The sequence below is a fragment of the Zea mays genome, chromosome 5, assembly GCF_902167145.1.
Source record: "Zea mays cultivar B73 chromosome 5, Zm-B73-REFERENCE-NAM-5.0, whole genome shotgun sequence".
Lineage (NCBI taxonomy): Eukaryota > Viridiplantae > Streptophyta > Magnoliopsida > Poales > Poaceae > Zea > Zea mays.
In genome coordinates this window covers 166,036,647-166,049,490 of record NC_050100.1, presented here as the reverse complement: position 1 = coordinate 166,049,490, position 12,844 = coordinate 166,036,647, and the positions used below count along the sequence as shown (strand labels likewise).

The window sequence follows — 12,844 nt, the reverse complement described above, 5'->3', positions numbered from 1 at the left end:
GAATTCCCAGATGTGTTTCCAAAGGATTTACCGGGTATGCCACCAGAGCGGAAAGTTGAATTTGCTATAGAGCTTCTTCCTGGAACCGCCCCCATCTCTAAGAGAGCTTACAGAATATCTGGACCAGAGTTGGTTGAGCTTAAGAAGCAGATTGATGAGCTGTCAGAGAAAGGTTACATCCGGCCAAGCACCTCGCCTTGGGCCGCCCCTGTCTTGTTTGTGGAGAAGAAAGATGGCACCAAGAGGATGTGTATCGATTATCGAGCTTTGAATGAAGTCACGATCAAGAACAAGTATCCTTTGCCCAGAATAGAAGATCTGTTCGACCAGTTGAGAGGAGCCAGTGTGTTCTCCAAGATCGATCTGAGGTCAGGTTATCATCAGCTCAGGATCCGACCTTCGGACATTCCGAAGACGGCATTCATTACCAAGTATGGTTTATATGAGTTCACAGTGATGTCTTTTGGTTTGACCAATGCGCCAGCATTCTTTATGAACTTGATGAACAGTGTATTCATGGATTATCTTGATAAGTTCGTGGTGGTATTCATTGATGACATTCTGGTTTATTCTCAAAGTGAAGAAGAGCATGCAGATCATTTGAGGATGGTATTGCAGAGATTGCGAGAGCACCAGTTGTATGCAAAGTTGAGCAAGTGTGAGTTCTGGATCAGTGAAGTCCTGTTCTTGGGTCACATAATCAACAAAGAAGGATTGGCTGTGGATCCGAAGAAAGTGGCAGACATTCTAAACTGGAAAGCGCCAACGGATGCTCGAGGAATCAAGAGCTTCATTGGAATGGCCGGATATTATCGGCGATTCATTGAAGGGTTTTCGAAGATTGCGAAGCCAATGACAGCGTTGCTAGGCAACAAGGTTGAGTTCAAGTGGACCCAGAAATGCCAAGAGGCCTTTGAAGCGCTGAAAGAGAAGTTGACAACAGCGCCTGTCCTAGTCTTGCCTGATGTGCACAAGCCCTTCTCGGTGTATTGCGATGCTTGTTACACAGGTTTGGGATGTGTGTTGATGCAAGAGGGAAGAGTTGTGGCTTACTCGTCCCGACAGCTGAAGGTTCATGAGAAGAACTACCCAATCCATGATCTAGAGTTGGCAGCAGTGGTTCACGCACTGAAGACATGGAGGCACTATCTGTATGGACAGAAATGCGATGTTTACACAGACCACAAGAGTCTGAAGTACATATTCACTCAGTCAGAATTGAACATGAGGCAACGAAGATGGTTAGAATTGATCAAAGACTATGAGTTGGAGATTCATTACCATCCAGGAAAAGCGAATGTAGTGGCAGATGCTTTGAGCAGAAAGAGTCAAGTCAATCTGATGGTCGCTCGTCCGATGCCTTATGAGTTGGCCAAAGAGTTTGACAGGTTGAGTCTCGGGTTTCTGAACAATTCGCGAGGAGTCACAGTTGAATTGGAACCTACCTTGGAGCGCGAAATCAAAGAAGCGCAGAAAAATGATGAGAAGATCAGTGAGATTCGGCGATTGATTCTAGATGGCAGAGGCAAAGACTTTCGAGAAGATGCAGAAGGTGTGGTATGGTTCAAAGACCGCTTATGTGTTCCCAATGTCCAGTCTATTCGGGAGTTGATTCTTAAGGAAGCTCATGAGACAGCTTATTCGATTCACCCTGGCAGTGAGAAGATGTATCAGGATCTGAAGAAGAAATTCTGGTGGTACGGAATGAAAAGAGAAATCGCAGAGCATGTGGCTATGTGCGATAGTTGTCGAAGAATTAAGGCAGAACACCAGAGACCAGCTGGATTGTTGCAACCGTTGCAGATCCCTCAGTGGAAATGGGATGAAATTGGTATGGATTTCATAGTCGGATTGCCTCGCACTCGAGCCGGCTACGATTCCATTTGGGTAGTAGTGGACCGCTTGACCAAGTCAGCCCACTTCATACCTGTCAAGACCAACTACAACAGTGCAGTATTGGCAGAATTGTATATGTCTCGGATCGTTTGTCTTCATGGTGTGCCAAAGAAGATAGTGTCAGACAGAGGAACGCAGTTCACCTCTCATTTCTGGCAGCAGTTGCATGAAGCCTTGGGCACGCATCTGAATTTCAGTTCAGCTTATCACCCGCAGACAGATGGTCAGACTGAAAGAACCAATCAAATCCTTGAAGATATGTTGAGAGCCTGTGCGTTGCAAGATCAGTCCGGATGGGACAAGCGATTGCCTTATGCGGAGTTTTCCTATAACAACAGTTACCAGGCCAGTTTGAAGATGTCACCGTTTCAAGCGCTGTATGGAAGGAGTTGCAGAACTCCGTTGCAATGGGATCAGCCTGGAGAGAAGCAGGTGTTTGGGCCAGATATTTTGCTTGAAGCCGAAGAGAACATCAAGATGGTCCGAGAGAATCTGAAGATAGCGCAATCAAGGCAGCGAAGCTATGCAGACACAAGAAGAAGAGAGCTGAGTTTCGAAGTCGGAGACTTTGTCTATCTGAAAGTGTCACCGATCAGAGGAGTCAGAAGATTCGGAGTCAAAGGCAAGCTGGCACCCCGCTACATTGGTCCGTATCAAATTCTCTCAAAGCGTGGAGAAGTGGCTTATCAGCTCAGCCTGCCAGAGAATTTGTCTGCTGTGCATGATGTCTTTCATGTGTCTCAATTGAAGAAGTGTTTGCGTGTGCCAGAAGAGCAGTTGCCAGTGGAAGGTCTTGAAGTCCAGGAGGACTTGACCTATATTGAGAAGCCAGCTCAGATCCTTGAGGTTGCAGATAGAGTCACCCGAAGGAAGACCGTCAGAATGTGCAAAGTCAGATGGAGTCACCACTCTGAGGAAGAAGCAACCTGGGAGCGTGAAGATGATCTGATGGCCAAGTACCCGGAGCTCTTTGCTAGCCAGCCCTGAATCTCGAGGGCGAGATTCTTTTAAGGGGGATAGGTTTGTAACGCCCCGAATTTTGCAGTTGAATTTTTTCTTTTCTTTACTCGCCAAAATTCGGGCGTTACCTTTCCCTTTTCTTTTTCCCCTCGCTAAACCTTGACCTTTTTCAAAGTTTAGCGGGATTCGGTTTGGATCTCCCGTGTAGGAAAAACCCTAAATACCTTATGTTGTTTGATGCACCATGCCGAACCTTGCATTTCTTTTGATTGCTTTGAAAGTGCAAATGCATGCATGTAGAAAGATCGGATTTCGAAAATGAGGAGAAGATCTTTTCTTTCTTTTTCTCTCTCTTTCTCTCTCCTCTTTTTCTCTCTCTCCCGCGCCGTGGGCCGACCCCGGCCGGCCCAGCCGCCCCTGGCGCCCCCCCTTCTGGGCCCAATTGGCCCATGCCGCCCCCCATCTCCCTTTTTCCCAAAACCCTCTCCCTCTCCCTCTCATTTTCCCTCTCTCTCCCTAAGCCGCCGCCCCTACCCCTGCCCTAGCCGCCGCCCCTGCCTAGGCCGCCGCCCCTCCCCGTCGCCGATCGGCCGCCCCGCTCGGCCGCCCCGTCCCCGTCCCCGGTGAGGCCCCTCCCCCTCTCCTCCCTCCCCCTCTCCTCCCTCCCCCTCTCCTCCCTCCCCTTCCCCTCGCCGCTCGGCCCCATGGCCGGTTCGGCCGCCCGCCCCACCCCGCCCGCTCGGCCCCTTGGCCGCGCCCCCGGCCCCCCAGCGCGCCCCCGGCTCGGCCGCCTGGCCAGCCCGGCCCCCCCCCCCCCCCGCGCGCGCCCCCGGCTCGGCCGCTCGGCCGCCCCGCCCCCCCCCCCCCCCCTGCTCGGCCGGCTCGGCCGCCCCCTGCGCCGCCCGCCCTCGCCAGCCCGGCCGCCCGCCGCCGGCTCAGCCGCCCCGGCTCGGCCGCCCCTGCGCGCCCCGCCTAGGGCCGGTTCAACCGCCCCCCCCCTCTGTTTTTTTATTTTTTTTATTTTATTTTATTTACTTTCTGTGATCATAATTACTGTATTTTAAGTAGGCTAATCACTGTTCATGCTATGGGAAAATAGGAAGTTTAATTTAAAATTCCGTTATGTTATTGATTCACGTAGTTAATTGTTTACCCTGTGCAATGTTGATCAACTAAAAGTGATTAGGTTTCCATTAGTATATATAAATATATATAACAGAATTATTTTGTTAAAAACCAATTGTGTCATTAGTGCATAAGATTTAACCCCCTGCGAGACCTTTCCCGTTTCTTTCTAACCATAACAAATGCGTTATCGAATGTCATACTTGGTGCATATTCACTTTATTTGTTATCTTGTATGGTGTACTGTTCTTTTGTATTAAATATGTGGATGGATGTATGTATGTTTGCGCTCGCATAGAGAACGATCCGGTCGAAGAGCCCGAGGAATTCGCAGGAGAAGCCCCTGAGCAGCAGTCGGTTGGTGGAGGCAAGTGTCCTTTGACCTATCTCTGTCCTATTCATTCTTTAATTCACCTCCCGCATTACACATTTATACCTAAGGATTGACTAGCTTTTGTTATCCACGTCCTTGTTTACCTATTTGGGTCGGATTATTACTACTTAGTCTGATGCTATTGCTCAACTCTAATCAATGAACATGATGTGATTATCTATGATACGCTGTTTTCCCGTTCTTCTTTATGATTATACTTGTGGTTTTCAAGGGGACTCGAGCGGTTTCTCGAGTGCCTCTCCGTAAGGACCTGTTCTATGGATGACCGCCCGGGAAAACAGTGCAACCATGAGGGTGGAATGGGGTGCCCTTAGCTGAATAATTAGAGGATCCGGGATGTAGTTCACTTAGCCGTCGTGCCGTCAATGGGGCTCGGTGTATGCGGCTCGCTCTGCCAAGTTTGGGTTCGCCCCTTGGGGAGGAGTGCGGTGCATTTAGGAAACCTAACGGGTGGCTACAGCCCCGGGGAATCTTTGTAAAGGCTACGTAGTGAAACCCTGCCTATTCACCTTGGTAGTGTTTAAGGGTTTGATCGGCCCGAGGCAAGAGGGAATCACGGCTTGTGGGTAAAGTGCACAACCTCTGCAGAGTGTTATGAAACTGATATATCAGCCGTGCTCACGGTTATGAGCGGCCAAGGGAGCTCCAGAGATTAGTGATACTTGATCAGAGATATTTTGGTACAGGTGGCAATGAGATTGATGGTTCTGGTTATGATTATGGTATTGGTAAGTGGTATTCTTTCCGTTTGGAAAGGATACATTGGGTTAATAACTTGGGTTAATGTTAAAACCTGGCTTTCTACTAGTAAGTAATAACCTGACCAACTAAAAGCAACTGCTTGACTGATCCCCACATAAAGCTAGTCCACTACAGCCAAACAGGATACTTGCTGAGTATGTTGATGTGTACTCACCCTTGCTCTACACACCAAACCCCCCCCCAGGTTGTCAGCATTGCAACCACTGCTCAGGAGAAGATGAAGCTGTGGAAGGAGACTTCCAGGAGTTCCAAGACTACGACGAGTTCTAGGTGTGGGTTAGCGGCAACCCCCAGTCGGCTGCCTGTGAAGGCCGTGTTATCTACGTTTCGTTTTCGCACTTTGATTTATTGTAAGAACTATATGGACGTCTCAGACGTATGATGTAATCGACTATTATTCCCTTTTAATACTATTTTGAGCACTATGTGATGATGTCCATGTTATGTAACTGCTGTGTACGTGAATAACTGATCCTGGCACGTACATGGTTCGCATTCGGTTTGCCTTCTAAAACCGGGTGTGACATGCTCTGCCCCACCTTCCCTACCAAATGACTTGATATTGTGGTACATCATGCCCTGTGCTCGAAACGTGTATATACCAGAACCCCTTACATTAGTTGTCATACTATCGAGGCAACAGTATAGGGAAGTGAAAGAGAAACGGCCATTGAAAAACCTAATGTTATCACGAAAGTGCCTAGCATCAGAGTCTGCACTATCCCACAACCTCTTGAGTTGGGGAGGGGTCTCCACTGGAGCTAGCTCAACCTTCCCACCACGACAACAAAACCCAGGTGGCTCATACTCAAACTTCTTCGCGGTGCAATAACCGCAGTTGGGAACAAGCTTGAGCATATGTGTTTCTTCAGGGATGTTGCTGTACACCTTGTCGTACGGGTCAGAAACATAAGTGGCAGTAGATTCTTCTTGAGTAACATCGATCTCGATATCCTCATCGGTATCCTCATCTGATATTTTTTTGAAAACAATGAGTAAGACATGAATATTTACATAAGCCTTGCTAGGATAATAATAATCAAAAATAGTACATTGCGCAGCGAATAGGTATCCCTCGTTCTCATCATCGTCGTCTTCAAATATGACACCCTCATCGTCATCACCTAAATGGATCCAAGATGATGTAAGCACATGTTTAGTCAGACTACATACTATCTATGTCTTGCAAGATCCATATAAACTTGGATAGTAATTACCATTGTTGGTGATCTTCATAGGCGTATGGCGCTGTGTCCAATCGTCCCCTTCAACAGCGTCACCGCTAGTATCCTCAATCGAAGTACCCACCTTCCTTGATATGGCTGATTCAAATAGCTGGTTTCGACGAGCTAATATAGCTTGTCTTTCCCCACGAGGAACATGATGTTTACGCTTTAGTGTATTGGTAGACATATCGGGCGAAGCGACATCCTCGGTCTGGGTTGGAGATGGCAAGAAAGGTGCGTTGACGAATTCAGGGATAACCCAGTCGCAGACAGTTAATATGGATCCATCAGATCCCTTTACATCTGTTGTAGGGTGTACCAACTCAGGGGTATATGTTGGGTCCTCCATGGCGATGGATGTGGGATTCAAAGTGTCGGCTTGCATAACTCTACGTCTCCTGTTGTGGTCTACCTTTGCCTCTTTTCGCCTTGGTGTTCTATTATACAACCTAAGGCGTTCACGCCTAAACTCCCTCTCGACGGGAGTTAAGTTTTTGTACCGCTCGCTAAAGTAGGTGGTCCTCTGTCTAGTATGCTTAGGTGTGTGGCCAACATTTTCGTGCACACTGCCTGTAATAAGGCATACTACGTTAAACCGTATGAAACTTTATATTTTTTTGCATGTTTAGTCTAATGAACAGTCATGTACCTGGTGTTAGAACTTCTGTCGTTGCTTCAATGTCGTTTGACTGTAATGTATAATTGATATGCAACCAGTCGGAATCATCATCTGGATCAACATTTACTTTTTCGTCTCCACCTACAAAATATGAACACATTACTTTTAGTAGTAGGTTTATGCACAGAAACATTACTCTAAAGTTGACAAATTTTATCACCTCTTGGCGCGTTGGGCATCATATTTTGGCAATCATTTCGTTGACTTGCTTCAGGACGCTTCTTATTCAACTCTTTATTCCGTAGACGTGCTTCTCGACGCTTTTTGTTTTTCTCGTTTTTCTGTTCATCAGACATCGTGGCATATCTTTCCTTATCTCTTTGCCTCTTACGTTCCTTAGCATCAACAATTGGTCGTAACGAGTTTGATCCATTTTGATCACCTACAATGTAACTTTGTATATTAGTGTTCTATTACATACTACGTTGCATTCATTAATCTACACGCATGTACTAAGCTTTACCTGTATTAATGGTGTTTGAGATGTCTGCACATGGTGTGCGAGCAACATTATGTGCCATCTGATTTGTTTGTGTTTGTTCTCTGTTCTCCATAAAGAAAACCTGATAGGGGCAATGGACTTTTTAAATAATTTTCAAGTCCGTCAAGGTTCACAGACCATTTCAAACAAACATGTCCACAGAACCAATCTAAAATGTAGTTCAGAAGTGCAGTCTGTCAAAGGACCAGGAGAGTACTAAAGAAAGAAAAGAACTCATTGACCAACAAATGTAGTTGAGAAGCAAAGATTTAAACCAAATGAGCAGTCGAATCTTGTGCAAAATTCAGGCCCAAAGACATGCCATTCTCATTGCTTTCAGTTTTATCCTACCAATCTAGTGAACCAAACAGTTTAATTACAAGTGAATCAACAGGAAACAAGATCTACAGACTGCAAGTATCAAAATTAACTAAGAGCAGTGATTGGAACATAGAAAATTGAGTTCACTAAACATAACAAGCATATCAAAGTCACAAAATGGTGAAGCAGTGCCCAGATTCATAGGAGCTAACAAATTATTTTTTAGCCTCATACCAGCCAAGTGACATGCTAGAAACACCCAACACATGGTAGACCAAAAGATTTTTAGCCTCATAACGTCTGATTGAACAGGTTTCATGAACTTGAAACCTGTTTAGAGAGGCCCTCAATCAGTTTGACTGGGATTTATTTCTGCTCTTGAAATTTCGTCGCACATTTAGCGATTCTTTGAGTACTGTATACTATTTATTATTGTGTTATCGTATTCAGTAACACTTGACTGACTATTACGTTGTCTATTAACACTTGACTGACTATTAATCCTTACCACTTTACCAGCCCAGCAAGGATGAGTAATTGAGGATCCTGCTGGAAGGATAGGATGAAAACACACATGATGCAGGCCAAACATGAAGAATCCACTGGTGGTTTTCCATGTTGAATTCTGACTGGTGTTTATTTCAGCTATGGCAAAACTAATGATGCTCAATGAGTATTTTCTTTTTTCACAGTTCCTTAACTCTGCTTTATGTGCTATTGAACAAGTTTTTTCCCTAGAATTTCAATATAGCTAAAACTACCTTTCATTACGAGATACTAAGCCTTAGATAAACACTATAATATTAGAACCAAGCAATAACAAAAGTTGTCATATATAAAGAAGGGTCCATAGCTACAGTTGATAGAGATATGTGTCGGGCATTGTCATGCGTTGTTGTAATAAAATCTGAAGAACTCGAAATGACAATTGTTACTTATAGTATCGTTATGTATCAAAATCCAGAACTAAGGTATTTATATCTTCGGAGATCTCATATTTAGATTTCTGAGATTTTTAATCCCAAGACCTCCATTGGTTTTCTTAGTACAAGCTCTAGATCATTTTACCAAATAATACTTATTTTTTATCTCCCCCATGTCAAAGGAAACGTCTCCTTTTCATATCGAGCTTTTCAATTGCAGTTTTTGGCATCAGGTACATGGACATGTGGTATATATGAGTATTAGATAGGCAAGCATTAATATGTGTAATTCTCCCAACTATAGTCAGAACACTGCCTTTACAACTTTGAAGTCCTTTTATCAACCTTTTCCACCAGCTTAACCCAGTCATTCACACGAAGCCTGCTAGGACTTACAGGCACTCCAAGATAGTTCATGGGGAGATCACTGATCTTACTGTCGAAAAGGTTAGCATGCCGTTCTGACTGTCGAAAAGGTTAGTCATGGGCGAGGTTTTTTCTGACTGCGATACTACAGTATGAAGGTTGTTGGGGTGACTGAATAACTACAGTAGTCACCCCACATTGATGATTGGTGTCCTAGCTATAAACTGAAGCTGGTTGATTATGTGCTTACTGGCACAATCTGTGCCTAGCTTAAATTAGCAGACAATGGCTTAAAAGACTCACTCTCCAATATAGCTTAAATTAGCTTAAATTAGCAGACAATCTGTGCTCATTGTCAGAAACACTCACTCTGCAACCGTGTGTAAATTGGCTGGCAGATTGTATGTTGTGATAGTCTGAACTTTTACATGACAGACCAGCAGATATTGTCATGGCTCAGGATGAAGCTGTGGCTACCTAGAAGACTGGAAATACAACATCTCCTTCAGACCTACATGTCTCGTGTGTTCTTAATCTGTCAAAATATGACATGTATAGTGAAAGTTGCCTGGTCATACTCATTCTTATTGCTGTTTTTGAGATCTTACAAGGAATGATAACATAATTTATTTCTGACTGCGAGGGTTCGATAACATTATACGTATCGAATTCAACACAACAAAGAGCCAGTTTTTAATACATAAACGGCGAAATACAAATAATTGTGACCATCTTTAGTTGATAACAAGCTATCACACTACACATCCGGAACCACTGTTGCCAGATAAGCGCGTCTCCTCTCTAGATAATTGTTGATTAAAGCACTCCTCGGATTTTGGATCATGGAGCGCCGAATTGCTGCAATTTAGTAAATGATATGTAATAACATGATTACTTAATTATAGTTTCTAAATTATTGCAAGAAACACTCACTCTGCAACCGTTGTGTGGTGTGATGATCTGGATCGAATTCAACAGTGCTATGGTCCGAGGTTTGCAAGCATCCTATTGTTATAGTAGTAGACTTATTAGTTACTAAAGAAGGTCATTGAGTTTACTCCAACAAAGATGTTCAAGGATAATATAATTTACTGTGTAGCTTGTTACGACGCAGCATAGTTCCGATAATTATGCTCTTGTTTTCTCTAGCTAACACCCACCGTAGAGCATTTCTTTGCAACAGTTCAGGCCATATACCCACGACGATTATATCCCACCTATAAATAAAGCTTGTATTGTTTGAATAAAATATAACACGTCTGCAGTTTAAAAAAGATTGTAGTTATAAATTAATGACCTGGAATCCATTAGTATGGCCTCTCTGTACGGCCTTCCACCGATGTGCTCTAACGGCGCCAAATGAATGACAATTCCTATTACATCTGAGACATTCATATATGAGGGACTAAATTTTTTTATGGTTTAGTGCGGTATAAGTATACTCCATATAGAAAGACGGGCACATACCTATAAACCTCTTATGAGGTTGTTGGAGGACCTCATGAAATGACATAAGATGTTTTGGATAAGGCGGGAACTGAATTGGCAAGTGGAATGGTTCCACAACAGTCCGAGATGCCAAGGTCAATTCTAGCCTATGTCCAAAATTCCGAAATAGATACGGCCCCCAGCTTACATAGAACGCCACTCCATATAATGTATATGTAGATCCTTGTTGGAGTAAGGTGTCAAATCTTTGGACATTATCGCGGTATGAAATTGCTTCTATTTTTGACCCCTAGTCATTTCAGAATGCACATCGTATGAGTAAGAGAAATACGTTGACGTCATTTATTTATGTTTTAATGTTTGACCCAGTGACTTACAGTGATGTCTTGTAGAATAAAATGTTGGCTGTCATGACGTCTAGGGAACTTAACAACGATTCTGGCTACGATACTCTTAAATTTTGGTAAGTCATCGCTCTCAACGTCATCAAATAACACGAAACTACATTAAAAGTGAGTTTAGATTCTTTTGTCCACGCATATATATATATATATATATATATATATATATATATATATATATATATATATATATATATATATATATATATATATATATATATATATATATATATATATATATATATATATATATATATATATATATATATGCGACAAGTGAACTGTGTACTTACGGAAACTTTGTAGGGACGTGATGTAGGGCTGCAACCGACCTATGTTGGTTAAGTGTAGATGGTGCCATTGATCATAGTTACAAATAGGGAAATTTGGATCCATACCATTAAAAGATCACCACTTTGGATCCATACCATTACTATCTCACTTACATGTGGGTCCACATGAGTCAATGACATGTGGGGTCCATGGTATATATCTAAAGTTTGGATCTTTTAATGGTATAGATCCAATTGTTCCTTACAAATATGTTTGAAATAAATCAAAACATAAAAAAGCCATGTAAATCTCCACATTTGAAGGAAGTATGAAACAAAGTAGAAAAATAAACCAAAAAAACATAGATTTGAGGTTTATAACATGAAATATGCTTTCTTAATCATGAAATAAATCAAAACCATGTATAGTGAATGTTTCTCCTACCAAGTATATATAGCTTTCTTTTGCAGGAAGTATGAAACAAAAATAAAAATAAACCAAAAAAAACAAAGCATAGAATAAAAATTTGAGGAAAACTTGTGTACCGTGATTAATACACGGGGTAGGAGAAGATGTTGTAGATGAGGCTGCGCTCGCCGCTGATTTCCAAGACCTTCGGAATCTCCTCGGGCATATACCAGCTGAATTTAAGCAGATTTCAAACATTCAAACTTCACAAAAACACTGAACTTAAGCAGCAGGAGAGCAGTAAAAAAGAGCTTCCACATCATACAAGACTAAACATCTTGTAGTCATAAAACAAAACATCTTATGCCATTTCATGAGGTCCCCCAACAACCTCATAAGTTCAGTTTTAGCGCAAGTAAGGAGCTGGAGCAGATAGATAAGAGTCCATCACCGAGAATTGATGAAGAATTGTGAATATGGAGACATGCTACAATACACTACCCCAATCACCCCATATTTCCAACCAACCAGATAAAGAGTTATAATCAGGCTTGAAATAAGATGAAAAACAGTACAAATCTAAATCCAAACCCCCAAAAAAGAATCATTTTCTCGATTTCTGTAACAATAGCATGGCAAGACATGGATTCATCCACCGAGCAGAACAAAACATGAACTAAAGATAAAGAGGTTTGCTATGGATTTTGGCATACAGTCTAAATTAACATCTGAAAAAAATAAAAGAATATCACAGCAAAAGTACCTCTACTTGGATGGCCTTGCTCCTCCAGCATATAGAGCATGCGTGATCTTGTCTCCTCCAGCTCTCAAATCAAATGGCCTACGCACAGTAAAGAAATATATGAATCAGAATTCACAATAGACAACATCACACTAAAACTGTTTAATCTATCATGTAAATTTCGTATGAAGCATATAAACTGCAGTGGTAGTCATCCAAAACTAACGGTCACCAAAATATCACACGAAGCCTGCTAGATTTAATAGATAGAAAATTAGAAGCAGATCCAACCATTAAATCCTATGCTTTTGGATGACTACCAATCTCTAGGTACATGTGACCATATATTTTTTAACATGGTTGAAGCAACATGGCACGTGCACTCACCCAAAACTATCAGCTACAAGTAACAGTCACTCAACACTACATTAAACATTT

General features: G+C 42.7%; 1 protein-coding gene across 1 annotated transcript; it reads right to left on the bottom strand.

Moving 5' to 3' along the window:
* Positions 1–9,802: 9,802 nt before the first annotated feature.
* Positions 9,803–11,362, bottom strand: LOC103627179 (uncharacterized). The gene is made up of 7 exons (XM_008647478.2): positions 11,277–11,362; positions 10,960–11,083; positions 10,601–10,871; positions 10,431–10,515; positions 10,226–10,350; positions 10,067–10,138; positions 9,803–9,991 (listed from the first exon to the last, which is right to left on the bottom strand). Exons 1-7 carry the CDS (start codon positions 11,342–11,344, stop codon positions 9,891–9,893), a joined length of 846 nt encoding a protein of 281 aa, XP_008645700.1. The 5' UTR covers positions 11,345–11,362; the 3' UTR covers positions 9,803–9,890.
* Positions 11,363–12,844: the final 1,482 nt, after the last annotated feature.